This window comes from Aptenodytes forsteri, unplaced genomic scaffold (assembly GCF_000699145.1).
Source record: "Aptenodytes forsteri isolate BGI_AS27 unplaced genomic scaffold, ASM69914v1 Scaffold15, whole genome shotgun sequence".
In the NCBI taxonomy this organism is placed as follows: Eukaryota; Metazoa; Chordata; class Aves; order Sphenisciformes; family Spheniscidae; genus Aptenodytes; species Aptenodytes forsteri.
This window is the reverse complement of record NW_008795129.1, coordinates 22,380,398-22,407,719: the sequence shown is the minus strand read 5'-3', so window position 1 is coordinate 22,407,719 and position 27,322 is coordinate 22,380,398. Positions and strand designations below refer to the sequence as shown.

At 39.8% G+C, this 27,322-nt stretch overlaps 1 protein-coding gene across 11 annotated transcripts in view; it reads right to left on the bottom strand.

The window, feature by feature from the left end:
- Positions 1 to 2,493: 2,493 nt before the first annotated feature.
- TACC2 (transforming acidic coiled-coil containing protein 2) overlaps positions 2,494 to 27,322 on the bottom strand; it is a 151,296-nt gene continuing 126,467 nt past the window's right edge. For 10 of the 11 annotated variants that reach the window (XM_009277926.1, XM_009277924.1, XM_019471686.1 and 7 more), the window contains 9 exons: positions 26,335 to 26,475; positions 25,349 to 25,429; positions 17,822 to 17,965; positions 16,816 to 16,892; positions 12,270 to 12,313; positions 5,963 to 6,123; positions 5,276 to 5,382; positions 4,037 to 4,157; positions 2,494 to 3,056 (listed from right to left, as the gene is read on the bottom strand). In XM_009277926.1, coding sequence (XP_009276201.1) covers positions 2,991 to 3,056; positions 4,037 to 4,157; positions 5,276 to 5,382; positions 5,963 to 6,123; positions 12,270 to 12,313; positions 16,816 to 16,892; positions 17,822 to 17,965; positions 25,349 to 25,429; positions 26,335 to 26,475 — 942 coding nt within the window. In that variant the 3' untranslated portion in view covers positions 2,494 to 2,990. The remainder of the gene's footprint in view (positions 3,057 to 4,036; positions 4,158 to 5,275; positions 5,383 to 5,962; positions 6,124 to 12,269; positions 12,314 to 16,815; positions 16,893 to 17,821; positions 17,966 to 25,348; positions 25,430 to 26,334; positions 26,476 to 27,322) is intronic. The other variant, XM_009277930.1, reaches the window with a different exon arrangement.

The following is a 27,322-nucleotide window of genomic DNA, read 5'->3' as shown; positions in this document are numbered from 1 at the left end:
TCCCTTTCTAAGAAGGTAGACTTGTTGCTTCAGGATACTTTTTCTCCCCCCTCATGTCAGCTTCAACAACAGGTGCCACAGTGATGTAAAGATGAGGAGAGAGAAGTAGCTTGCGGAGGTGGTGACTCTTGAAGCCAGGCTTTTTGCATTGCAGTTGTTTGAGTAGCAGCAGTGAACGCTCACTCCAGGCGCTCTGGATCCGTCCCTCCTTGCCCGCTCGCAGAAGGACCTGAACGAACAGGACTTCATAATGCCACCTAGAACAGAGCCACATTGAACCCAAACGGACCAGCACGTTCATGGTGACCCGCTCCTGTCTGCGGCCCCTCAGCATGAACCTGACCATCCTATATTGAGCAACAACATTGGGTTTGGCCGTTCCTTACAAGTAAATGAATACAATCGCATCAGATTACAGCACACTATCAAGCTCCCACTTAAGTTAAATAATCATGATTTATCTTAGATGGAACTGATGCAGCTGAAATATCTCTGAATGTGCTCAAGTGCAGTGCCTCATTAGCTTCTTTTCCTTTCTGATTTCCAGGTAAGTCATTTAACTTAAAAATGACAGATTTAAGTAAGAAGTGGGCAATACTTAAAATGCTTTTTTACAGCTTTCACGTAGTGTGGATACAGCTCATCATGGCACACTGACAAATCATACTCAGTGGGATTTTGTATCAGATTGCTGCTAAACCAATAAAAATAGGGATTGAGATTTATTAATAGGGTTTATTTTGAGAGGAAACATTTACCTTTGGTTTTCTCCTTAGCTTACTATATACTCTTCTCTTTCCAACACTGATTATTTATTTCTATTATTAAAAATTTAATGAGTCTGAACTGTTTGTGACTACTTACTTGCTTGTCCTCTAATGACCGCACATGCATCTGAATGCCCTGGACATTGCTGAGTTCCTTGTCTGTTACAGTCTTCATCACTAGAACCTACACAGGTGTAACACTGCAGTGCTTCGCCTGGCATTAAGGAAAAAAAGACCACTTATAACAGTAGTGTTTAGAGTTTACAAAAAATATTTTAAAATATCAGCTACACAGTCTTTCCAATTTTGTTTGAAGCACATGCAAAAAATTGCAAAAAGGGTTAAAAAAAAATCTACAGATTCTGCAAATCCAATCAATTTTTCTTTTTTAGAAGTGGTCCAGATACTGATTTCAAAAATAAAAAAAATCAGCCATATGTTATTTCGTTGTTACAGTTTGCATTTAAAATAATCCAAGAACATCTGATGTTCTGTAATTGCACCCACACCTTCTTGTTACATTTTCAAAGCAGAGTCCACCGTAACAAGTTGGAGTATCATGTTTTTTTCCCCCTCTGTCATGATCTTTGGTCCACAGTACCATGAAAGAGTACATTGTAAACACATACAATCTTACTATGATCCATATTTCATTTTCTCCTAAAGTATCAATTCAGGTGGAAGGCACAAGAGTATATCTTAAGAGGTTTGCTTTTGTTTAAACATTACAACCATAACTCGATCCTCTTTCTTTTTCTTGGTTCAAACTACATGGTATTTTCAAAGGCAAGCATGAATTTGAAATATATTTAAAATACCATACTTCAAACTTGCAGAGCAGAAGGCACACTTGCTGTCCACAGGGACATGTGCATTTAAATTTGTTAGCATACATATTTATGTTTACATTACATAGCAGAGGTGAAATTCTGTGCTGCTAACCACATACACAAAATAATCTGAAAGCAAACAAACCCAGGAGAGAAGCCCAGAACAGCAGAGGCTCAGCCACGCCTGAAGTAGGAAATGAAAAAGAAATGAAAAAGGAAAGAAAAGGGAGTTGACTTACTTTTGAGTACAAAAAGGGAGCTGACAAGAACCAGGCTGAAGACTGTCCACATCATGGAGATACAAGAGATGTCCCATTAGTCAAAGAAAGCAGTTCGTTTGCCATTAAAGCCTTAATACTTATCTTACATACCTAATCTTCTGTAGAGGATAACTTATAGGATAAAGAGGTGTGCGAGAATGCTGCTTACCTAGCTTATTCGGGTTGTACTTCTAATCACACATACTTCGTCTCCACAAACCCTGCAGGCAAATTCCTCCAGCAGCAGGAAGAAGAAAATGTATTCACCTTTCAATGATAGATATGCTTAAAACCCACCGTCCCATCATCGCGTGTCACAGCCTCCAGCTCATGGAGTCTCATTACGTTTGCCTATGTGATTCGCTGGATCAGGGTCAGAGTATTAAACATTTTTGAGGAATAAGCCTATTCTTGGGACGTGAATGGTCCAAATCTAGCATATATATATTTATAGGGAGAGCAAGATATAGACATAGATATGTGCACATAAGTAGTATATTCTTGTGACCCACGGAGTGCTCCAAGCAGTGACCCATGAAGTGCTTTCTATGGAGGAGCCCCTTAATAAGAGCTGCTGTATCTGGCACTGCACGTGAAGTAAGCAAGTGAAGTACATAAAACAGAGCCATACTTATCTTCAACTTTCGACGAAAAAATTTATTTACAATAGAGAATTTCATTTAAGTGACATGCATTTTCTTTTTTTTTTCATTTTTAATTTTATTTTACAAATCAGCAAATGCAGATAAAGTTTACACTCCTTAAGGCAAGAGTCCCCATGCAAGTAATACATGTTTATATTAAATTCAAAAGACATCCAACATGGGAACTCATGTACAAAGGGAAGGCTAGGATCAGCAATTTGTAATTTCTTAGAGAACTTGACCATCTCCCTGATACAGGAACTTTGAGATCAACTTGCTATGAATTATACTATGAAAATGCAAACAATAGCAAGAAATTCTGATAGTCATCTTAGTACTGCATACAATTAAATCAACTTTATTTAGAAAGAAAATACAGTAGTGCATACGAAAAAGTGAAAATATAACCTGTCCACATAAATGTATGGACATCAGTGTGCCAATGGTCATATTGCACTCAATATTGAAGTCCAGAAATTTGGTTAAAAGTTAGCTTTTCCCCATTTTGGCAATCAGTTCATCACAAATCTTTGTTAATTCTTCTATCTCTTTATTCTGGAAAATAAAAGGCAATATTAAGTATTATGAAACATGTTGTTGCATTAAGATAAGGGTTGTTTTTTTTTTAATTATCCAACCTTTGGGCAAAGTGTGGGACAACTAAGTTTTCTCCAATACTGAGAACAGAACATCTATATAGAGAGACAGATATATATAGATATATATATGCACACATAGTACAGCTACGTATGGTGCTTTCAAACAATATGCTTACTTATTTCCACATACAGCTCCTCCGACTTCAATAAATACAATTTAGCACTAAAGCACACAGCTTTATAGCAGTCATTCCTAGCACACGATAATAATACATAGTGTAAATTTGTTTCTAGGCTGCACATTTCTAGCATTATTTTCACTCTGTTTTCCAGGGGCTCTAAGCAAGGACGAGCTGTACTATACTGAAAGCAAGCTCCTTTGCTGAGCTAGAGAACATGAAATATAAATAGGGATTTCCTACAGTCATTTTTGCCCTAAGCCGTACAGATCCGTATCTGATCATTTTGTCTATGTTAACAGTGGAGGCATGTAAGCTAGCGTTGGAATTACAGCTAAAACTAAAAATGGAAACAAAAAACGAAAGAAGAACTAAGACAGAGAGATCTTAAACCGGAGAACCAAAGCAAACCAAGGGCCCTGCTTGGTACACAGGTGCCCACTGAGCTTTGACCGAGTCTGAATCAGCCCTGAGCGCTGGCCGGTGGCTGAGATCAAAGCCTGGCAGATGGGTCCATTTGCCCGAACTGCCCGGTGCACACTGCTGATTTTGTTATAAGGGTTGGGCATCTCTGCTCTCCCTGGGGGCTGGGGAGCTGCCGGGCCAGCTGGATGTGAGGAGCTGGAGAGGTCCTCGGGCAGACCTTGGCTGTGGTCTGAGCTCCAGAAGAGAGCTGGATGCAGCCACTCTGGGAAGTTTCACTTAACTTTGGTCACCCTGTTGACTTCTGTGTTAAAAGAGCTGAATTGCTGTTTACCTTTTGTTCCAGTGTTCTTTCCAATGCGTCCACTTTCAGCTGCTCTTTACGAAGGCTGGCCTGATACGCTGCTTGCTCTTGCTGAGCCTTGCCTCTCACTTGTGCAATTTCAGCATTGGCTCTAGAAAAACATAGATTTTTGTCACGTCAGGTTCTCTACAGGAAAGGACAGCGGGTACCAAAGGACGGACTGCATCTTAACAGACGGGTGGTGAGGTCAGGGCTACTTTCTGCATGTCTTTGAAAGTATTCTGAGACTTGTCCCTAGAGACTTTTCATGACTCCCTCTCTTGCTCAGCAGAGGCTGCAAAGTCTTTTCTTAATGTCTGTGTCATTCCCTTCATGCTTCTCTCAGATATCTGTGCTGGGGTCACAAACATCCCTTAGGTAGAAGTGTTTTATGGCAGTTTCTAAACCTGATCTCCAGTTCTTACAGACTAGACTCACAGCTGGGACAACAGCTTGAAAGCAAATCCAAGTCTGTCTTTGTTTTAGGCACTGATCAATCCTAGTGACATTTTGGAAACATCTCTTGGGTCTAGGGGACTGTAATATGAGTCCTGAATATAATCCCTAGAAATGCTTAATTGGTCATTACATGGAAGCATGGGGGGGGGGAATCAACCAGAGCTGCCTCTCTTAAGCCACAATCTGATGTTCGCTCCTTAACGGTGGCTGGAGGAGTTACTATCCATGCACATCTGGCACCATCTTTTGTGCAACTATTCCTCGTTGCCCTCAGCACAAGTTGGGCCGATCCAGCTTAGATAACCAGTGTTACAAGGGAGAGACCGCCTGACTGATTCTGCACTGAAACAGCTGAGCAGCACTTAACGTGTTCTGTTCTGCTGATTGACGCAGGGGCAATAATACAGCACAGGGGCAATAGCAAATCTCTGGGGGCAGGAATACTGGCTGCAGGTGCAAATATCTGAGCACAGCCCTCCATAGCCGCATAAACCTAGCTAATGGCCTCTTTCTTGATCTTCCCTGGAAAATACGTTAAGGAAACATGAAGACATTTGATAAAGATAGAAATTTAAGGTGTTCTATATGGTCAGGAGCTGGAAGAAACACCAGCACATTACAGAAATTCTCATGATGGCATTTCATTCCACCCTCCATCACAGAGCAGCCTGTGCTCTGCATATTGAAGAAGCAGGTTTGGGGTGCAAGGTCCAGCCACAGGAATACTCCTGAAGCATGAACTCCCGAAGAGAGATGTGTACAATCAATTACCTGTCCAGTTTTTCCTCAGCATGAATTTTGAGTGCTTGATACCTCTGCTCTTCCTTCTTTACTCGCGATAAATATTCCTGCGCGCATTTCTTTAACACTTCTTCATTCTTAAATGAGAAGATGATTACATTAAATTTAATCCAAGAGGTTGAAGTGTAGGACAGGCACCTCTTTGCGGGAGTCACATTCAGATATTTTAAGGGCTGCAGTCTAACACTGACACCCCCACACAGAGGCCATCTGAGGCAAGATTACTCAATGCAAAAAGCTTTACAATTCTTCTGTTTGCATTTGATACATGGGTGCAATCCTTCATCTGAGGATTACGTTATGTCACGCACTTTAGATATAACCTCTGACCTGAGGAATTCACATCCTAGGTTTTAACAGAATGCTCAGTCCAGAAGCCAGCCCTGACATGTGCTCAAGTCCTGCAGTTATGTGACATCTATTGAAATCGCAGTGTCACAGATGGGAGCAAGTTACTCTTGTGCAAAATCTTCATCTTTTTAAAGCTATTCCAAAATGAAAGCACAAATGAGCATTCATGTTCTCCCTCCCCCCAGCACACTGTAGTACATCAGATTCAACTGGAAACAAAGACATGCCTTCTGTTAAGCAGCACTGGTATACATGAGAGCCTGCTCAGCTATGCTCTGTAAAGGAGGGGACTTTAACATGACTCACCTTCCGAAACCCCTCCAATACTTCTTTCATTTTTTCATATCTCCTGAAAAGATCTGCCAGTGATTTCTCCACTGAGTTCAGATCTGCCAAAGCTTGTTCCTTCTCCACTATCAGCTGCTGAACAGTGTGATGTGAGACAGATTTCTCCCTCTGTTCGTCCTCTGTTAGAAAGAAGAGAGTGGAAGGAAAAAAAGTTATTTTCAGAAGGGTAGTAGTAGTAAGAACATTGATTTCACCACCATCTACAGTTTCTATTATACTGTGCTCTATGCTGTGTATTAGCAAGTTTGCAGCATCCAGAAAAGTCATTTTTATATAAAGACACAATCCTGTTTTGGAAAAAAGCTGCTAAATACAGGGGTATTTAAATATTTTGATGTTGGGGAAAAATGTGAATATATCTCTGTACTGATGATTTATTTCACTCTGAACTCAGCTGTTCCCCTGAAAAAGGCAAGTGCTGGATTTCCCTTGTTTGCCTGAAGATGCACTAGCTGAAGGAAAGGACATTTATGCACATTACTAGCACTGGCAATAAATTATTTGCCATTGCTGATGTATGGTTTTCATCTCCTGGCATCTCTTCTAATCCTGAACAAACAAAGCACTTTGTTTAATGGAATTCAACTCAAATTCTTCCCTTGGAAAAACAGTGTTTTGCAAACTCTCATTCTTAGGATTACTGTAGCAAGTGCCAGAATGGAAATCTAACATTAGACAGACTTTCTAAGTTCTGGTCTGCAGAAAATATCTTCCAAGCTTCTCCTGGGTATAGTTAAATTTGAGGCGGGGATGGTGGGAAGAACACAACAGGAATCCAAATCCGTATGGAAGAGAATTTTTCAAAGGAACTGACCTAGTAATAAATTGGAATACCCGCGTAACACTGGAAGAAAAGGTCTGGCATTTCCTCATCCAAAATGCTTCATTGTTTGCTTCATATCCTAAAATATGATTCTTGTGTCCATGTTTTAAGGGCTACTTTGAATGATACTGAAATGAAAACCAAGCCGCAAAACATAGCAGTTTTATATTACCATTTTCCTTTGCCTATGATGGAAACTAAAATAAGGTAAGAAGTTCTCCCACGTAAAAAGCACGGGGCATTTCAGAATCTACAACTTTTCATTCAGGCCTTTATATTTTGAAATATAAAGAACTAAACAAGAGTTCATTTTTTTATTTGAATAGAAGTCTTCATCTGAATTAAGTATTTCATAGTGCTGGTCAGCTCTGAAATGTCAAAGTTGATACTCTCAATTCCCAAACTGAGATTAATTTCTTCCTTTTGCATATTAAATCCTTTTATACACTTTTTTACTAGCCTAACTAAGCCCAGAGCAGTGACGATGCCATGCTGTGCCTCAGCTCATGTTGGCTATGTTCTGTGCTCCTCTGCATGCCCCCGACAGCATCTTGCTGGGACTGAGCCTGACCCAAGGTTATTTTGCTCTATGTGATGCAGAAGGTCGAAAGAACCAGAGAAGCTCTCAGGACCTGCACTGTGTTTGCAGCACTGGAAGTTGTAACAGTTTATTTTACTGGTGAATAAACACCTTTGATATGGCAGAAGTGAGAAACCCAGAGCCCCGTAATGCCACATCAGTTTGATAACATTTAACATCTCATAAAAAATAAACAAACATTCTTTTCTATTTTGCCTTCTTAAATACACTCTGTGATCATTCGTAATGTCAAAAGGAATGTATTCTCAAGTAAAATGAGAAAACCATTTGTCATCCTTCATTTATTTTTCTAAATCTGAGAAGTTGTCACCTTGTGTTCCAGCACAAGATTTGTTCAATCACGCTGGAGATTACACACTGTCTAGCTTAATTCCAAAACACTTACTGGCAGGATCCTGTTCTTTGGCAAAACCTCTGTCGTCGCAACTCCATGCAGGGGAAGGGATCCGTTTGCATGATCACGTAATGTACTTAAATGTATTTAATGTCACAACTTTACTTTTTCTGAGGCTGCTGTCTGTGGTATTTTAGCAACTTCCTTCTTATTTGTTTCTAGGGCAATCTAGAAAGTTAGTAATTCATGACTCACTCCCTCACAACTACCGAGCTCCTCCTGTTCCTCCCAGTGCATCGCGGTGCCCTCCCCTCTCCTCGGCTGGACCAGCTCCTCCAACACTCATCCCCAGCCCTGCTTCAACTTGCACATGGGAATTAGGGGCAAGTGATATCCGATGCTCCCTTTCTCCTCTCCCTTCCAGTACATGCTAGAGGTGTCCACGGACTGGGGAGCGAGCTGAGGCCTCATTAGACTCCAAGGGGAAAACAGGAATTTATACTGGGGAAGGGAGTGACATATAAATTGAAAAGAGGGAAAGCTTCCAGTGAGCTTTAGGAAAGGGGCATCTGATAATCTCAGATAACAGTTAAGATGATACATTAAAAACCAAATTGGTTAAATACTACAGAAAAAAGAAACTGGCATCTGGCTGGAGGGGGACTGCAAGATCTATGTGATATTTTCTAAAACTATGATTTAGCTTTAATGCAAAAGGTGTTTAGTGGAACTGTGCTGATAATACTCTGCCAGTCAAATCTTAGTTAAGCAGTTACAGATACTTATTTCTAAAGATATTTATGAGGTTATGTGATTAAAATATTTTAATTAAATGGCTTCCATGTCTGCAACACACACTGTCCACGGCTCACCAACAATAACAACAGTATGCTCAGGACTAACACTATCCAAATTGACAGAATCAGAGCACCACCACAGCAGATCCGCTTTCAGGCTCAGCTCAGTATTACTTACATTACTTAATGGGAATGCAGCAAACGGAGAACAAAACCAAAAGAAACTAAAAATGCAAAATGCTGGTGTGAAAGTTGGTGAAAAGCTTTACTTACCAGGCTTGCCTGTTTTGTTTTTGCAAGCAAATAGCAAGAAGCAACAAAAACGGAAGCAAAATAGAAAATCAGGAATTGTTAGGAAAGCAGAAAATAAGTAATGCAACAACCTGTAATGCACAAAGCATAACATCTGTTTGTTTTTCATTATGAAAATTTAATTATGTATTTAAACGTACAAGTATAAGGACACATTTTTAACAGAAAAAACCCCAACATTACAAATCCATCAATAAAAAGGAAGTCCACAACAGGGATTTTGGAAGGGAACTGTGGATGCCTGTGATCAAGGTGTGTGTAGGGTGGGGTGCACTGAGCATCGGGGTGACGCAGGCTCCGTTCCATACAGCTGTCAGTGCCACGCAGTTGTGAGCTGCAAAACTTGGGCAACAGTCAGCAAAGCAGTAGCACAAGCAGCAGGCTAGCCTGGAAAGCCTGTTCTTTTTTCTCCCCCCTCCTCAATATAGACAAGAATATGTTAGGGGCTCAGGCAAGTGTAAGAAAAGAGGAAAAAAAGTTAAAGCACCAGTAAAAAAATATGCAAAGAGACACTAACAAGGAGCTATACACTGACAGCTTGCAAGCTTTGGCTGTACAGTGTGTCATGAAACTAATTGCATAAGCTAAGTTGGGTAATATTGGGTTCTATATGTATAGGACAGCAAATACTAGACATTCCACAGCCCTTGAAATCAAAGGCAATTACTGTTTGCAATGCATGTTTTCAGTGCCTTTATAGGCAAACATGCACGATCATATATTGTTAATATGGAATATTTTCAATACACATGACAACCTATAAAAAGCTGAGCAGGACCTATCAACCACACTGAATATTCATGAAAGGGATTTGTGAAATTGGTTCACTTGTAATGCCCTCCTAGCAGGGCTGTATAAATAGCTCAGAAGGGTTAAATCATAAATAGAAACAGCACAGGCATTTCTTTTGTTAAAATGCCTATTTTGCTTTAGCAGTAAGGCATTATTGTGATAATAGTTCAGTGAAGTATATGCAAATAGCACACAGACAATCATTTTCCTCCACAACGTGGCATTTGGATGAGTGAATTCCTTTATCAAAAGGGACAGTAATTTACGACAAATGACAGGAGAAAGTGGGACAATTAGATCAAGAATTTACATTAAATGCAGGGAGAGGAAGCCTCACATTTAACATGTTACCATGCTGTAGAATTTGCATACTGCTCTAATTAACATATGCTTTCTGTGTCACTGTTGTTGTTTCCGTTCCTTTGCAAATGGACAGCAAATTACATTATTTATAGCCATAGCTCTTAAAAACTTGCCATAGATCATTTGAAAGACTTTAACTGATACTCTGAATTTGAAGTTTAAAGTTCTTTTTACTTCCTCAGTGGTCAATGGCCCGATGCTTTAATTATCCTTGATTTCTTTGCAACAAGAGGAAATGGTAATTGTAGAATTTACTATGTACGCCATGGCTGTGCCTTTGCCTTAGCACTCCTATTCTATACTTCTTGTTGCACTGTGGTCTCACAATTTGAATTTTTTTTTTAAATCTGTCTCTCAAAAATAGAATTTGATTTTGTTATCAAAAGAAACTTCTGTTGCTAACTATATGCATATGCTTGGGAGAAAAGGACAGGTCCTGTGTTTGTACATATGAATGACCACGTTCAGGGACAAAGCCGTACCAGAGTGTGTTTAGTGTAAACCAAAATGAATTAAGTTCTTTGCATACTCTGGTCACTCCTATTTTAACACCTGCATGATAAGAATGACAGACGTTATGTCAGAAGGCAGGCAAATTTGCTCAGTTGTACACACAAAAGGCAACAGAGGCATAACACCATAAAGAATGAAGCCAGGTATTATTACTATATATTATTCATTTTTGTATATTTTGTTATTTATTTTATTTATTGATATTACCATAACATTATTTATTTATTTATTTATTTATTTATAGGTCCATCTTTCTCTTCACTTGAAAGGAGGCTGGGGTGTCTCCCAACGACTGAGAAATGCAGGAAGGCAGCAAAAGCACCCGACATTGAACTACTTCCCCCTACTCTCTTTGGGCAAAAATAAGCAAATTCGCTACAAATGTATGTAAACACAACTCAAGCGTTAATTAAAACAAAACCAATTTAAAAGAAACCAAAAATTTGGGGGTCACACAATACTGACTGTATATGAAGGGACTGTCAATTTTAAAAGGGGCAAACCAATACGATATGTTGATAGCTGTAATAAAAATCCTTCCCTATTAAAAACCTGTTACAAAGATGCAGGTATGCCTGTTGTGTTCCTGGCACACTGTACTGTCTGTGACAGTTCTCTCAGGGGGAGTAAGAGGAATAATTTCTTTCTTTTTATTTTTCAATAAACACAGTGCAAACAGGCTGGATTCATAACACTCCCTGCTCGCAGGTATCATTAGCTAGGCTAGCCTTTCTCATGCATCTCACAGCCCAGATTTAACTCCGAGGCTACTCCTAATGGCTTTTAACAATATTTCACAGTTCTCTGCTGCTTTACTCGAGCTTGTCCAGATGAGCTTGGTCCTGCTTTCTCATCAGCCACTGCTTCTTTTCCTGCTCTTCCCAGCAAGTTTGGCCATAGAGAACCCACAACCCCGCTCAGCCATTTGCCTTTCTGGGAGACAGCTCGAGCTGAAGCAGTACAGGGCAGCACAGGCCACTGGCGCTTTCTACAGCCAGACTAAGAAAAATAAGTTTGGAAATCTTATGAGGAGGCTTTAAAATCACATCACAGGGGCCAGACCTCCCGCACCAAGGAAGCAAATGAGTCCTGCAACCTTTGGTTTTGAAATACTACTGCACGTAGTGTTTTTCATTTGTGGGGCATGCTATTAACAAAGGTGTTTTCTAATTATTGTGAGGCAAAACATGTCATAATTTAGACCTTAAAGGAGACCCCTATGTCAGTAAATAACTGGGGAGGTGGATTGGCCACTCATAATCTCTCAGCTGGGATTGGAGTTAATCTAGGTTTTGGTCTGACGAATGCACTTAGCACAGATAATCCCTGTTGTAAAGAGCTAAGTTTGGTATCTCCCATTAAACAGTTGGGAGCGGATGACTAAAGGGTTTTTAGGTCATTGAAAGTCTCTCCCAGAGACACCCATGAGTTCTGGGCAAAGCATTTGAACATGTTTCCTATGGGACAGTTTGCTTTGATGCAGAAAAAAATCCCTGACCCTTCTGTATTACCTGGACTGCCTCGGGGGCTGCTTTCTGTGAAATGAAGCCCTAGCTTTTCATCACAACCTGGCAGCACACACTGGTGTCCTCAGATGCATTCACAATTCCCAGCAGCATCAGCAGATGTAGCTAGCATCAAAATGAAGCCCACAGACTTCAACCATGTTTCTAGGCTCTCTTCAGAAAATCAGAGTGGAGGATAGCATCTTTCAGAGTAGAAACACCTACCTATCATCTGAGCAATCGTCTTCTCATATTCTGAAACTATTTTCCTATAAGAGGGAAAAAAAAGAAAAGCTTTTGGCAAACTTCATAATTGCTAATGCTTACTTAGAAAATATTGCTACTCAATAACTGAACTATGGTATTTCAAAAGAGATACAGAACCCCTTCACACTTTTATATGCTCCTTATTACCTGAGTAACAAATAAAACTAACAGTTTAAACATTGCACCTGATTTTTAATTCTCCATGTAAATCAATATAGGTGGGGGAGGGAAAAGGGATTGCTTTGAAACAAATTCTGTTATTTGAAACATGCCCAAAGTACATTACCAATCATGATTTAAATATAAACATACTCACATTGGTCTAATTCAAGAGTTACAAAGAGTCTGACTTTTCCATTATTTCTCCCCTCTTCTCCATGTTTGTGCTTACTTATTTTTAATGTAAATGATAAGTAAAGTTATAATTGGTAGCAAGTAAACCTAACAGGAGTATAGTTGGCCCTCATCCAAAATATATCTAATCTTCCACTCTCCAAATGTGACTAAATGATCCATTAGCACTTAAGAGAACAAGACCAAAATATTCAATTATGTAGCACAAAATCCATCATGTCCTATTTCCCAAATCTGTTTTTAAAACAGAAGTGGCAAAATGTTACTTTTAAGACTATTTTATTTCCTATACTTATGGTAGGCTTTGAATTTCCTTCTTGTAAAAAGGTTAGCCAAAATAAGCAGATTAAATGTGATTTAGAAAGATGATCCGTCCCTTCCCAGAGCCAAATAAAGCTAATGAAATGAGACTAGCTTGATACGTACTTTGATTCATGAGCCACATAGGACTCTACAAAAAACAAAATTACCTCACACTTCATCTGAAGTGGATATTCAAAATTGCTCACTGGTATTTGAATACGCCTCTTTTGAAGTCTTAGCTCATTTTCACTTGCTCCGTTTTAGAGAAGTCTGCTGCAGTTGGTGAGGTTACAGAAAGGATCCTGAGACAAAAGTCAGTAAGGAAAGGAGAAACTTGCAGAGCTCCCAAAAAACTAATGCAGTAACTCCAGTACTGCCTGTCTCACATCTGAACTGCAAACAAAGCCCAGAAACCCCTGAGAAGGCCACTTGCCCCAAAGGTCAGTAGCGTCTCACTTGCCCTGGTCCTGCAGTGCACTCAGCAGAGCTGGGGGTTTACAGCTGCGCACCCCGCTGACCTCGCTCAGACTTCAGGTAAAAACAATTTTTGGTACTGGGACCAAAGCCCATCTCTGCGCAGCTCGCTGTGCCTCCAGCCGCTTCCTCCACTGGGATCTCCTCAGATGCTGCTTTCCCTGCTGTCAGTCCTGTTGTTTTAATTGGCTTTTTTATTTTTCTTTTTTTTTTTTTTTAACCATAAATGACACTTTTGAGAGCAAAGAGCTGCAAGGATTTTCCCCTAAAAGGAAGGGATTGGTTTCATGTCCAAAGAAGATTACCTCAAAAGCCTGCTGTAAGCAGTAAGGATTTTAAAGCCATGTCACATCCTTGTAACACCAGGCACCTTTAGGAAGTTTTATCATCCTAGAAAACGAAGCCAAGGACTCAGGGCAACTAACAGGACATTAAACACTGTTACACCACTACAGCACTTCCCAGACTAGGCTGCACCATGGAAGTTGGCAGCAAAGTGAAATAACATTATCTATTTCTTATGTTTACCAGTTCAAGTAGGTACCAGCCTTATGAATCATGTGGCAGCTGTTCAATAGAAGTGGGTACTGCAATGGCACATTGATTTTAATAATATTCAATTTGGAAAGGAAGGTAGTCAAGTGAAGTCTTGCTCCAGATTCATGTCAAAGGCCTCTTTCAGTCAAGCAGCCTGAATAACGGTCATTATGGCTGGGGAACCAAAGGATGCTGGCCACATCATTCCTCTCTGTGATGGCACATCTTAACCCTAGCTTGACATGCTGCATAGGCTCAACTTTTGGTATTTTAGACATTCAGTCTATTTATTGACTTCCTGCAATTTCGTAAGTCCTAAAAATACCAAAATCCAGGGCTACCAAGGATCTCGGAGGTAATCTGCTTGACTTCCCTTACTGAGGCATAATCAATTAGACCTCCAAATAACCATATTTAAATATTTCTTGCCTGCCTCTGGTTGTACCCTGGGATTATGGTACAGCTCACCCTCGTTTAGCTAGGGGTTAGTTATTACATTATTTCAACTTCTCATCTTGGCTGCTGTTCTCTGGAGTGGAATTTCCTCCAGTCTGACGTTCTTCTGGAAACTTAGCTGAACTCAGGATATTCCAGGTAGAGTATGCAGGACTTGGGTAAAGGAGCATTGCTTCTCCTCCTGTGGAAAGTGATGCTTTTGTGCTTGTAACTCTAGATAATCCCTTCACTCCTTGCTTATCATTATGTCATATCTAATTGCTGCATCCCTAATTTACCACACATGGACTGTTTCAACATTTAATCTTCCAAGAGAAATCTTTCTTTGTGCACACATGCATATTTTATCATTTTGTGACAATATTAGGCAGATTTTTTTTTTTCACCCATGTGTTCTAGTGATGTGCCTGTGGGAAATTTGGCTTAGATAATGTGGTTTTTTTCAAATCAAATTTTACGGAGGGTGTAGACACACAACCAAATTACTGTGAGGAAGATGAAGGTACAGATCTACAGTGTGCCAGCTGCTCTGTGTCACCCCCTGCTCTTCTTTCATTAAGGAATAAGCAACCTCTGTCAGTGCCCATTTGCAGCCGGCAGGCACGTGAACCCAGGCAGTTTCTAGACAACAGACCAAGTACCGCACTTGAGCGTCTGCTGAACGCTGAGACATTCCTTCCTAATTTTGTTCATTCCTTGTTTTGCTTCCTTGGTTTGACTGCTTGCAGCAGCTCCTTTCCATTTTGCCTCACTATGCATTTGAAGGCTATGCCAGGGTTTTGTTTCCTTTCCCAAGCAGAGCACAAGAGAGGTGAGATAATTCAGCTGGGCGCTGGGAGATGGTTTTCTGAAAGAAATAAAGTGGCTGCCCTTGCCTTTTGCAGATGCTTCTCTTAAGATGCTTTGGCTCAAAGCCCTGAGCTGCCGCTATTCAAATCTGCCATGTGCGACTCCTGGCATCCATGCTAGCGTTTGCCATGTTCTGCACCACAGTTCCCTTTTACCCTTACTCGCTAAGTACAGCTTTCCTGGATATAAGCAGGAATTACATATGCAGGTCATCACTTGATACAGCTCACTGGCTTTAGCTTTAAACCACTGAGACATTTAATTTTGGGAAGAAGCTGGTGCTAGAACAGAAGTGATTTTGAAGAAAATTCAGTCTCAGAAGCGATTGCAGAAATTATTATTATTTAAAAGAAGGATGCTAAAATAATCTGACAGTTTCCTTTTATTTATGAGTTAAGGAGTGGGGGATGGTTTTTCTGTCTGTTTGAAGGTAGAAAATAATAGGCTTTAAAGACTCCATGAAATATTTTTATACATTCTCTTTTGCAATTGATGGCTTCCTCAGATTCAGATCGATGAGCAGGTCAAGCTCATAGGTATGTCGTTCTTATGGTATTACCACTGTAAAAAAAGAAAGGCTGAAACTTTCAACTGACTAAATGGGAAGCAATAATGATTCTTTGAGCAACACCGCTCACCTCATCCACTACAGTGATTTTGTTGTCACCCTTGCAAGTGGTAGGACCTGGGCTGGGAAGGAAAGTCAAACCAGTTATGTTCCAGTATACAGATATTTAATGTAACAGAGGCAGGTTTGCAAGGAGAAATAGAATAGAACAGATACAACTAGAATAAACTGAAAAGCTCAGGGTCCTTCTGTCAGCTATCAGGTGGAGCAGCAAAATCCAAGATAAATATTGCTTAACTAAAATCAAGCTTAGTGTGTGCACTAATTAAAAAATCAGCTCAGTTCAAAGAAAAGGGCGTAGAATCTCCTTGAAAGTCAACTCTCAGAGACCAGAGTGGTTCCTCTGCAAGAAATGTTTTTCTACTGGCAACTGGGTTTTTGTTTTCTATTGTTAAAGAAACTTTTTACAATAATGTCCTGGAGGGAGCCTGTACTACTCATACCTATCTGCAAACCTTCACGTTCTTTCTTCTGTTGGCAAAACTATTTGTGGAGAGTGAATTTTAAATTAGCACGTGCGTACCTCTGCCAGCTCTGCAGGCAGACTCATTCAGTCAGGCAACAGAAACATCGCTATGCAATCCACGTGAGAATTCACAGCACAAACTGGAGGAAATTCTTCCCTTACATTAACCTAGATTAAGACTTCTCTTATCTCAGTATTTTGAGGATGTAAATTAGATTAGCAACATAGAAGTTTTCAATGATTACCCTGAACTGGGGTGCCCACCATGCAGAGCAAAGACAAAGTATCAGTTTAGGATCAATCCAAAGCCTGCAGTTAAAAATAACGAAACAAATTCAGCTAACCAAAACAGTTGTACAATCATGGTACTCTGTGTACTATCTGAGGCTGAAATGAGACTTTCTGTCAGTGTGATTAGTGACAAGTTAATAACCCACCTCATTTCCATCACTTCCCTTCTGCTTTCTTCATATTTCTCTTTCCACTCAGATACTTCTCTTTCCTTGGCCACTATCTGAAACAGAGAAAGCAAAGGAAGAAAAGCCCAGTAAAACCAAGTGATCCATTAAAGAGGAAATTAAGTAACTGTACAATATTTGATTTAATATCAAATCCTAATTAACAGAGGTATAGTTTTCAAGTGCATAATGTGTTCAAATATATGCATCCCCAGTGACTTTTTTCTCTTTTCAGACTGCAAGGTGCAATTAAAAAAGTTCGGATGTGAAATCATACTCAAGTTTTGAAAAACTAACTTAGGAAAGTAGATGCAATGTTCTTGTTTCACGTTTCATTCCTGATTATAACAAGGACGCTTTTCAAGAAATACTATATTACACTACACCGTGTCTGATTTGACCTGGTGCCAAACCTGAAATACTTCTGTACATGGGTTTGGAACATGGTCCCCTGGTTTGTCCTCTAAGGGGGTTCTACTGCTTCTGCATGCATATTTAGGGCGGGCTGACTGTCCATGAAATTTTATACCCAAAGGACTGTGTTCCTTTGTGCTCCTTTCGTTCACACAATTTATCATGAAGTTTGGAATACTCTAACACTAGATTGTACCCATTTTTTAATTGTTATTATTAGCCAGACTAATCTTATATGTAGCTTTGTAAAAGACATAATTTTATTCCCATTTCTAGCATCTTACAATTTTTATATAATTGTATAGCAATGTCAAGATGCACAGAGCACATTTGAGGTCAAAAACAATAAAGATTTATTTTCATATAATGTCTGCTTTTCACTTATGTCAAAAAAAGTAAAACTTACAGCGTAGTGCCTTTTGCTTTGGTAGCCCCTAGCGTGGCTTTAGCACGGCTGAGGATGGTTTCAAGAACAGAACAAGTGTTCGTAATAGGAATCATTTGGGAGAAAACAGGAAAGAAGGAAACTACAAGGGGCACATTTCCTTTTCCAAAGTCTGAAGAAAATTACCTCTGCTCTGGCGAGTCGTAGTGCAGAGTCTAAGTCTTGCTGGGGGTAGAGAAGACCCGTGGTGCTTTCTGCATCCGAGGTACCGATCCGGGAGTACAGTGCACTTTTAGAGATGGAAACATCTGCTGGGATAGCAGGTTCTCTCTGTGTGTTTGTTTTTTTAAATACAAAGAAATGAACCATTAAATATGTGTTTAGCTCTCATGTTTTCTGGGTGTAGTGCTAGGCACCAGGGTCCTGAGCTAGGATTAGAATCCTGTGCACTACTAAATTGTAACAGCAATAACACTGACAAGGAACTTTGAATTTAGCAATCATAAAATATACATTTAAGATCCATAGTAAACACGAAGGGAGCCGTGTTACCCTTATAGCGAGAAAATAAAGACAGCACTTTGCCACCAATATTTTAAGATCCTATATTAGAAAATTTACTACTTTCTGATGCAGAAATTTCATCAAAACATCCACAAGGAATGCACGTCAGCAGAGGAAATTAGAATTGGAGGCAGAGAGCTTGTTAAGAGAAATTCTGCTTCCATAAAAATAGATCAAGAAACCAGAAGCAAGAGGACAGCTCACTTTCTTAAGTCTGCCCTGCCAATATACTATTCTATCATAAACAGTATTACATAAAAAGTGTGAATACACAAGTGACATTGCTGCCCCCCTGGTATTTAGCATGCGATTAGTAAGTTAAGTGAGGTTTTATTTGCAGCTGCCAATTTTGCTCATGTCAGCAGCCCAGATTAACCCAGGAGGAAAGCAGCATGTAAAATGAGGAAGAGAGCAAAAAAGAGGTATGTGACACTGAGATGCATCAGATGCCTTGCAAACAACTCTAGATACAAACAATCCAAGTTACAGCACATTAAAACGAAAGAGATTATAAAAGATAGTTAGGAAGATACTAAACAAAAAAACCCCCACATTTTTAGACACCATCCGTAGCAACCCCCTGAGAGCAGACCCCTCTGCAGCAGATGCACCACCGCAGCTCTATGTCCCTGTGTCCCCTACCTACACTTTGCATCTCGCCATCAACCAGCTAACATGCACGTGCTGACCGCCTGGCTGGGAATCGCCTCTGGCGGTCTGGGAAACAAAGTGTTCTTTCTCTCAGCTGCTGGTGGGTCACAAAATAATTTTGGGGGTGGAGGTGACCATATCCCTATTGTTGGGGTTTAATGTTCCACTCCTCCCTTAAATATGCATGAAACTGGCCAAGGGAATCAGGATTACTGGGGACAGGGAGGAAAGGGGCAGACAGTACAGACACCACGGCCATCACCAAAACACTGCTTCCTTACAGCACTGAACTAAAACAGGCTGGAGAATCAAAATGTCACAAAAAATTAAAATAAACTTTTTTTTAAAAGTGGAAACCCTCATAGAAACCAAATGGGGTAGCAAGTTAATGGTAAGAGGCATCTCTATGAGCTTTGTTATGTTTCCAGGCTCCAGAGCAGAGAAAGGGGATCCCCTCTGCCTGTGCAGTGCTGGGACCCCCACGACTATACTGCACAGGCGCAGGCTACATCGTCCTTGGGGTAATTCTGCAAGACAGAGCCTGAGCACCTCCACTTCACGGGTGTCCTGGTTTCAGCCGGTGAGTGAGCGGCTGTATGGTGCTTAATTGCCGACTGGGGTTAAACCACGACAACAGGCTGAGGACCTGCTCTGGTCCCCGCATTGCCCAGAGCAGTCCCAGGGGAGCCCCACCTCAGGGAGCACCATGGGGGAAGGTGGGCTTAGCCCTGGCCAGGGATGTGCTCTTGCACTTATTAAGTGTTTTCCTTTCTAAGAAATCCTTCCACCAAAAGAAGTTTCATGGGAAAGATCTTGTACCTAAGCATGGCTGAAATTCCTTGAATTTCTGTGACCTAAGATACTTCATATGGTACAGAACATTCAAACACACTGACTTCAGCGGGGAGGACACAAATGCCCAGAAATCCCTCCCTCACTGTGTATGTATATACATGTCACTTGCTAAGCCAGTGTCAAAACTGCATTTTAAAATATGGAATGATTTTTTTTTTTAAACTTAACCTGCAGATTCAGTAGCATAATTTTTCAGTGGCTCTCATGACAATTTAAATTGTCTCTATGACGATGCTACACGTAGCCACAGAGAGGGCTGGCCCATTGCCAACAGTTTGTGCAGGTGAGGAGAGAACTCAGGTTGATCAATGCCTTTTTCCATCCACTGATGGAAATGGATATTCACATACAGCTTTTCTCGTACAGCACGTCCTTGCTGCTGAAAAGGGGATAACATATTTTTCCAGTTTACTTGTTACCTTTGCGCATAAAGCAATATGTTCTGTTCCTTCAAGTTCACTAACGCAGTACCTTAGTCTTTAGGCTTTATCTGCAATAATTAAGAGTAGTAATCAAGATTTTTTTAATGATTTTTTTTTACCCAAAAGAGATAAAAAGATTTTATTTTATTGTAAAAGAGGGTTGGTGGTTTTTAGTTGTTTTTGTTGGGTTTTTTTTAAGTAAAATAGCAGTCACATTCTACTGCTTGAAGCACATGAATGTGAAAGTAAGTAGATAATGTCTGAATCAAGGTTCAGTCCTCCTCTCTGTCCACAACGTGCACACAAGTAGACCTCATTAATTTCAACACCACATGCTCTTGTTTCAACACAGTCAAAGGAAATTTTGTCAGATGCTATTCCATAAATCATTCACTTGCTCACAGTTCTTCTCACATAGCCTAGAATAACAGAAAGGATCCAAACCCACTGTTAATTTTGTTGCAATCCCTTCTGAGTTCTCACATCGCACCTTATTGAAGAAGCTATATTAAAAATTACATACAATGCTCACTTGAGATAAACACAGGACTACTAGATGTTCTGGATATCACATCTGTAGACAACATGAAGAAACCACACCAGCAACATTAAAAGACTAGGCAAGAAAATTTAATCAGAGCAAGAATAAGCTAAACAGTACTTACAAAACACCATACTGCATCTTTATTTATACAAGAGACTCTCACTAATTTGCTATGTATTTTTTGTTAATTTTTTAAACACAGGAGCCAATTGACTATTACTTCTAGCATTTATGGAGCAGGCCACCCCTTCCCTTTTTTGCTACATTTAACCATGAACACACAAAATAATGATCAATTCCAACATAATTAGGAGGTGCAACCTCAAATCCAGTGGATTCTCCTACCTGAGCAAAAAGCACCACAAGATCTATCAAAATTGAAAGTATCTCCCAATATACAACAACTACGCAGGAAAAAATACATCTGGGACATAAGCTCAGACATCTATGTAAATGCATAAATACAAAAACACATGGTGCTGTCCACAGATCTGAGTAAAGGTAAAACAGCCAATAAATAAGACTACTGCTGACTCAACTTAGTATCCTAACTTCAAAAAAAAAAGTACTTTAGTTCCTCCTCAAACACAAGGCAAGAAAAACCGAGAGATAAAAAAGAGCCATTAGATCATCAAAGCTGCCCTCAAAAGAAAGGCCATCCTGAAGATCAATCTGTTGAACTGTATGTATCATATTTCAAAAGCCTCCTGCAGCTTAATTTGTTGGATCTCATAAAGAGATTGCTGGAAAATATTAATTGTGGTGAAAGAAACACAAATTTCCTCAAGCTCATATAAAAACGTGTCAAAGTAACTGCCAGGATGATGAAAATTTTTAAGACAAAAGAACATTCAAAGCACTTAATACATACTTATGCATATTTTTATACAGTGCTCAACACCTCACTAGTATATGTTTTCTCTAGTTCTCTCTCGCATTTGAGTAAATTGTACAAAAGAATAGTAATAATGACATGCAAACCAACTTAAAATTTCCAAAAACTATTGCAAAAACTCTTGGAATTTAACCATTGAGCAGAAATGCTTGTGGTAGTGGTCCAACCAGTATTGTCCTGAACTCTGCAAACACTTCACACGAGTCACAACCGGGCTGCTGGGTTCTCTCTTTGGCAGGAGCAACCGGTAAAAGTCCTCGTGGTTTTATTTCAAAAGCCAATTTTACACAACTCCAAACCGATGTACAATTCAGTAACTGTTATTTGCTGCCTCCAAACATTCTTATCCTGAGAAAATAATAAAACCTGACCAACAGGATGATGGGATTACCCAAAATAACTCTGTCAATGCTTTAAGTTCAACACCTAACTGCTGAGAAGGTAAACAGTTAATTGGGTTAATAATAAGTGTAGGGATTTATAAGTCACTGAACCTCGCACAGAAAGATTAGAGTCTGCAGGGGAATTACTACTAAATGTAGGTCACTGCAATCTTAGTGTAAATATTTGAAAGCCCAACGCACTTCCTCTTCTCTTCCCAGCATCTTTCACAGAAACCAGGTATTTGACCAGAAAGGGAATAAATGCGCATCGATTAACCAGCTGCCGTTATCTCACTTCAAGAAGGTCAAAGTGAAAGAAAATAGAGACAGGCACTGCAATGAAAATGAAAACTAGTTTGTATCATACCATTTAAAGGAACATGTATTTAGCCCTGCTGAAAACTAGCTTGCACTTTACAAGCATTCAAATACTGCTTGGGTGCATATCAAATGATCTACTCTTTTAACTAATTGATGTGTGTGTAGACAGGTCAATGGAGGCAAAATAAGACCTATTTGTGCTTGCAAATATATTGAAAAGCAAGTAAAATCCAAGCATAAGTTCTCTGCTTGTAAAGTTTTACTAGGAAAAATGGTATCCCTGTTTGAAGGAAATATTCCTCCTTCACTGCCATGAGAACCCCCCAAAGCCGTGATGCAGTAATCCCATTTGTGCCGATGCCTTTCTTTTCATTTTCTCTCCTTTCCTTGGATCTTATTTCAACACCCAACTCTACATCACCTCAGCATCTGTAGGGTGGTGGACACAAACCCTATCAGCTTTCTGTTCAAGTTGCACCTATAAAAAAATGGCCACAGGACATCCTAATGGAGACTGTTTAATAGAGAACTGTTAATTCATCTCAATGCTAGAAGATAGAAATCTTTGGCAATATAAAAATAGGCGACTAGTCCTGCTGTTGTTGAAGTCTGTGACAAGAAGTTTGGGAGTGGCCAAATAACTTCCCTCTGTCTGAGAACAACAAATTGCACATCCTTATTCTCAGTCCTAGTACTAGCAGAAAATGCTTGTATTTAATCTTTATTTTAGGTGACCTAACTTGCCATAACAAGTGCTTGTGTCTTTATTTAGCATCCTATTCTTGTTACCCCATCCTGTAATGGTTTAGCAAATGTTAAATGTAATTACACAACATTAAGAAAAGAATGGAGGCCAGCCAACCAGAAGGGAATTCTGCCAGTTAGCATCCAAATTTAAGTGACTGCAGTTGTCTGGTGGATCCTATTATACTTAATCCAGGCCATCAGTCACTGTAGGTCACAAAGGTTGTCATCATAGGCTAATTTAACATTAGCAACCTTCCACTGAAATAAAGTTATGCAAGGACAAAAGTCCTTCCCAGCTGACACCCACAGTATTCAGCTAAAAGCATTCCTATGACTGGACCAACACGGGGCTTTGTGAACGTCAAAACGACACCGATTCTCTGTCAGAGCGTGGAGTTTTGCTTATTTTTCTCTCCTCATCTCTGCTTATGGTTTTTGCTATCTTTGTTGTACAGATTAATGGAATTTTCTAAAAATTCACATGAAATCCATTCCCCGTTTCTAAGTTCTAAGGAGTTCATAAACTTGTTCTATATAAAAGAAAATGCTGTAATGATGTTAAAAAGCATCTTTAAAATATAACTCCACATAATCAAATACATACTATAACATTTTTGCAGCTCAGAATCTTCCCTGGGTAATACACAAGGATTCACAAACATATGAACCTATTCTCTTCAGTCTAAAATACTACAATTTGTGCGTCTCTGAATTGCTGGCTGGCAGCAAAAATGCAGATGTCTAGCGGATGTTTTTTGTATAACCTGTGAAGAGCATCTAGGTATTATTATGTGTTTCATCTCGAGTGTTTCCTGGTGCTGGAGAGTTTGACTGCTGCATGTTACAGCAAAGTGCTGGGAGGACAAGGAGGTAGAGAGAAAATAAGGAGGTAGAGAGGATCTAGAGAGGAACCCACCTCACCCTCTTCTGACACCCGCCACTCAGGGCAACGGAGCAAGGGGACACAGTCACACACAGGCTAGTACTCAAACAGGAAAATGGTATTTATTTTTTCACTCCTTTAATTAGAAGGTTAATCTTGGTTTCTAATGAAGACAATGGCACATTTCTCTTGATTAAATAAAAGATTATAGCCACATACTTTAAAGTTTTAAAACACCCATAAATCTGCCCAGAATGAGTTTACTTCGGTAAGTATAGCTGCACCATGGAAACAGCTGGCTTATGGGCTATTTAAGGTAAGCAAAATAAATCAAATATGATCATTATTTTTTCATAAAAGTACAGTTAATCTAAAAACCCCTTTACTTTTATGAACTAGCTACTTTATGACTGATCTTTAGAGCACCAAGAAATTCTACCCTCTAACCAGCTCAAATGTTGTTATGATGCAATGAACTCAAGATGATATAGAACCAGGCAAAAGACTTCCCACCAACTTATTAATGGACAGTACAAGAAGAGAAAGATCACTGGAGAAGAACATGTCAGAAGCACATTCTCCTCATTTGGAATAAAATGTCTCACTGCAGCAAGACACTGCCATCCCATCAGCATCCCATTCAGCTGATACCACCTCCCAAGAAAGCCACTAACATTTTTGGCTTGACTTTTTTGTTAAAAGCACCATGAAGGGCATCATAAACTGGCTGCACAACTGGCTAACCACCAAACCCAGCGCATCAGAGTGAGCTTTTCTGTCCCGTTCCAAACACAGTGAGGACCACGTGCATCACTAGAGCAGTGCAAAGCATCACTCTGAGGAAGCGCTAGCCAGCACAACATAGAAGTAGCAACAAAAAGAAAGCTTTAGATCTTCATGAATAAAGACACATTGTGTTGGGAGGCCTTTTTTCCTTGGGAGCTCTACAGCCCTTCCAAGCCTGCTGTAGTCCCTTTCTTCACAAGCCTGAAGGCAGGGTTGATTGAACTTCTCACTTCTGAACTTTGAGGGTCAAGGTGTCTGGTTTCAAGCTGAAAATACCAACAAAAGGCAAAATGCCCCTACAGTCAAAATCTATAGCATCTTTATAAGAAGTAGGTTTGGTATTGTTTTGCCATCTTGCTGTAGACAGAAGACAAATGGCCACCTGATTGCAGAATCTGCCTCCTGCGAAAGGTATGTGCTTGGTTCTTGCCTTCAAATTTGCCTTTTGTTAATTTGGATGTAGCAGTACTCGCTTAAGTGGAGCAGGTGACAGCATTTCTGTGTGCAGTACTGCTTTCAGCACGCTCTTCTGTGTCACACTGAGGTGCGCACAGCTTAGCATTGCACTCTGAGAGCTTTAGTTACCTTGTTAAAGAAAAAGCAGCACTCGGTTTCTTAGTCTGTGCACACTCACACACACATGGCAGGCACAAAACAGATACCTTGGAGCAGAAAGAAGACAGGGTAATCTGCCTGGCTAACTTCAGTGCTTCTATCCTCATTGCAGCAAACTCTAACTCCTCCTGTCAAGTGTTTGGTTGTGAGCAATCCACAGAAAAAAATGTATTAACATAGCAAAAATGTTTAACACATTAAAAAATTGAATGTTATATTTTAATGCATAATTCTGACAATCCCTGGGTGACAAACACAACCCACATCCCTTTCATGACTAGAACATTGGTACAAAACTCCAGGTTTTGGTTAGTTTTGAGGTAGCTGTATAGACAAAGAATTTTTATTAGGGGGTAAGTATGAACAACTCTTTGGGTAAAATAAATGTTTTCTAAAGCTAAAGCTGTTTTTCACAGACTCCTCTCCTTTCATTTCTGTTTTATGTGAATTTATGCCAGCTGCTGCTCTCAATTCAACCTTTGCTGTTTTAAAGTTTCACTATAAATATCCTAGAAAATATGTCCTGACATACAGAACTGCTCTGCAGATAAATATGCTTTTCCTAGAAGAAGCCATGCCAAATTCTGCATTAGATAGATTACCAGAAAAACAAAGCCTAATTTTCATTTCAGCAGAATTAGGGCCTAAATCTCTGAAAATGAATCTATGCATACAGACCTACTAAGGACAGGTGTCAAGACAACTCTCCACACATCAAGTCCTATGGTCAAGCTTAAAAGATTTGCTTTATAAAGACTTCTGCAAAGTATACACATCAGTGGTATAGGATAGCTGAAAGTGTTGATGAAATTTAAGTTTAACTTTATGTATTATATGAATTAAATTAAAATATCTCTGTTCCTTAAGTTCCTGAAAGGCCAAAGTTACTTTGGAAAGAATCAAATCATTATTTTGCTTCTTTCCCACCTCCCCTCTAAGTGTCCCACCACCCCTTTCAGATGAGGCAAAGCATTCCTCTACCTGTGTATAGACAAACTTAAAGAAAAGTGACATTTATATTTCTGCTACAAACCTGAAGTTTCTGAGCAAATACTGGGGGGTTCTTTTCTGCTAAGTCAGGATCTAGATATTCAGGCTGATCACAGATTGAGGTTTTCTTAGATATCCTATTGAGAAGAGCATCAGCAGAGACAAAGGAGTCTTCAGGAGATGTCTGAAGGGTAAGGAGGATATAGAATAAGCAACAGAAATTTTGCCCAAGTAGTTCAGGCCAAAAGCAACATACCTGTCTGCCAATCTTTGATTCCTAGTTATTTCATGCCCCACTGAAGATTACTTTTGAATACATGATTCATAGGTGTAACAGACAAACATCAAGAACAATTCTTCCTAATTTAAAAGCTGAGCAAATTTTCCAAGACTAACGTGAAGTAGGTAATATTAGGACCTCTAAAGCAATGGCTCTCAAACCATGGATCACAGCCCACTCTCGATACTTCTATAATAGTTTTCAAACAGTTACGATAGGTTTTGTTCATACAATAGCTTATGTTCAGTTCAGGCATCTCTAAGGCAGTCCAAAAGCTCTGAAGACCACCAAAACTGAGGGGAACCTCAGCAAACCTCTTTTTGCAGTCTTTACAAAGTCTTCTGCTGCTTACTGGGGATAAACTAAGTTATGTCCACAATTATAACATGATCAGGATAAATACACGATATGAGGGTGGACAGAATTAGAATGACAAAAACAAGACCTCTGGGATTTGAGTACCCAAGACTCCCTGCAGTGAGAAAAGTATTCACTCTCATAAGAAATGTTTTGCGAGATAGTATCAACAGCATTGTTAATATAAATTAAGCATAGTATAAAAGTGAGCTGCTTCTTATTTTGACTCCTCAGTAAATATATCGTCATATAGTTTAGCATGCCTAGGGCTGTAGGCATTTGTGAAACAAGTTTGCCTGGAAAAGTGGAGGTCTTGAGGGAACCTTCATGAATTTGAGAACTAATGCTCTAAAGTCTATGCAGCGCAGGCTGGATGCAAGGAAGGGCTCACCAC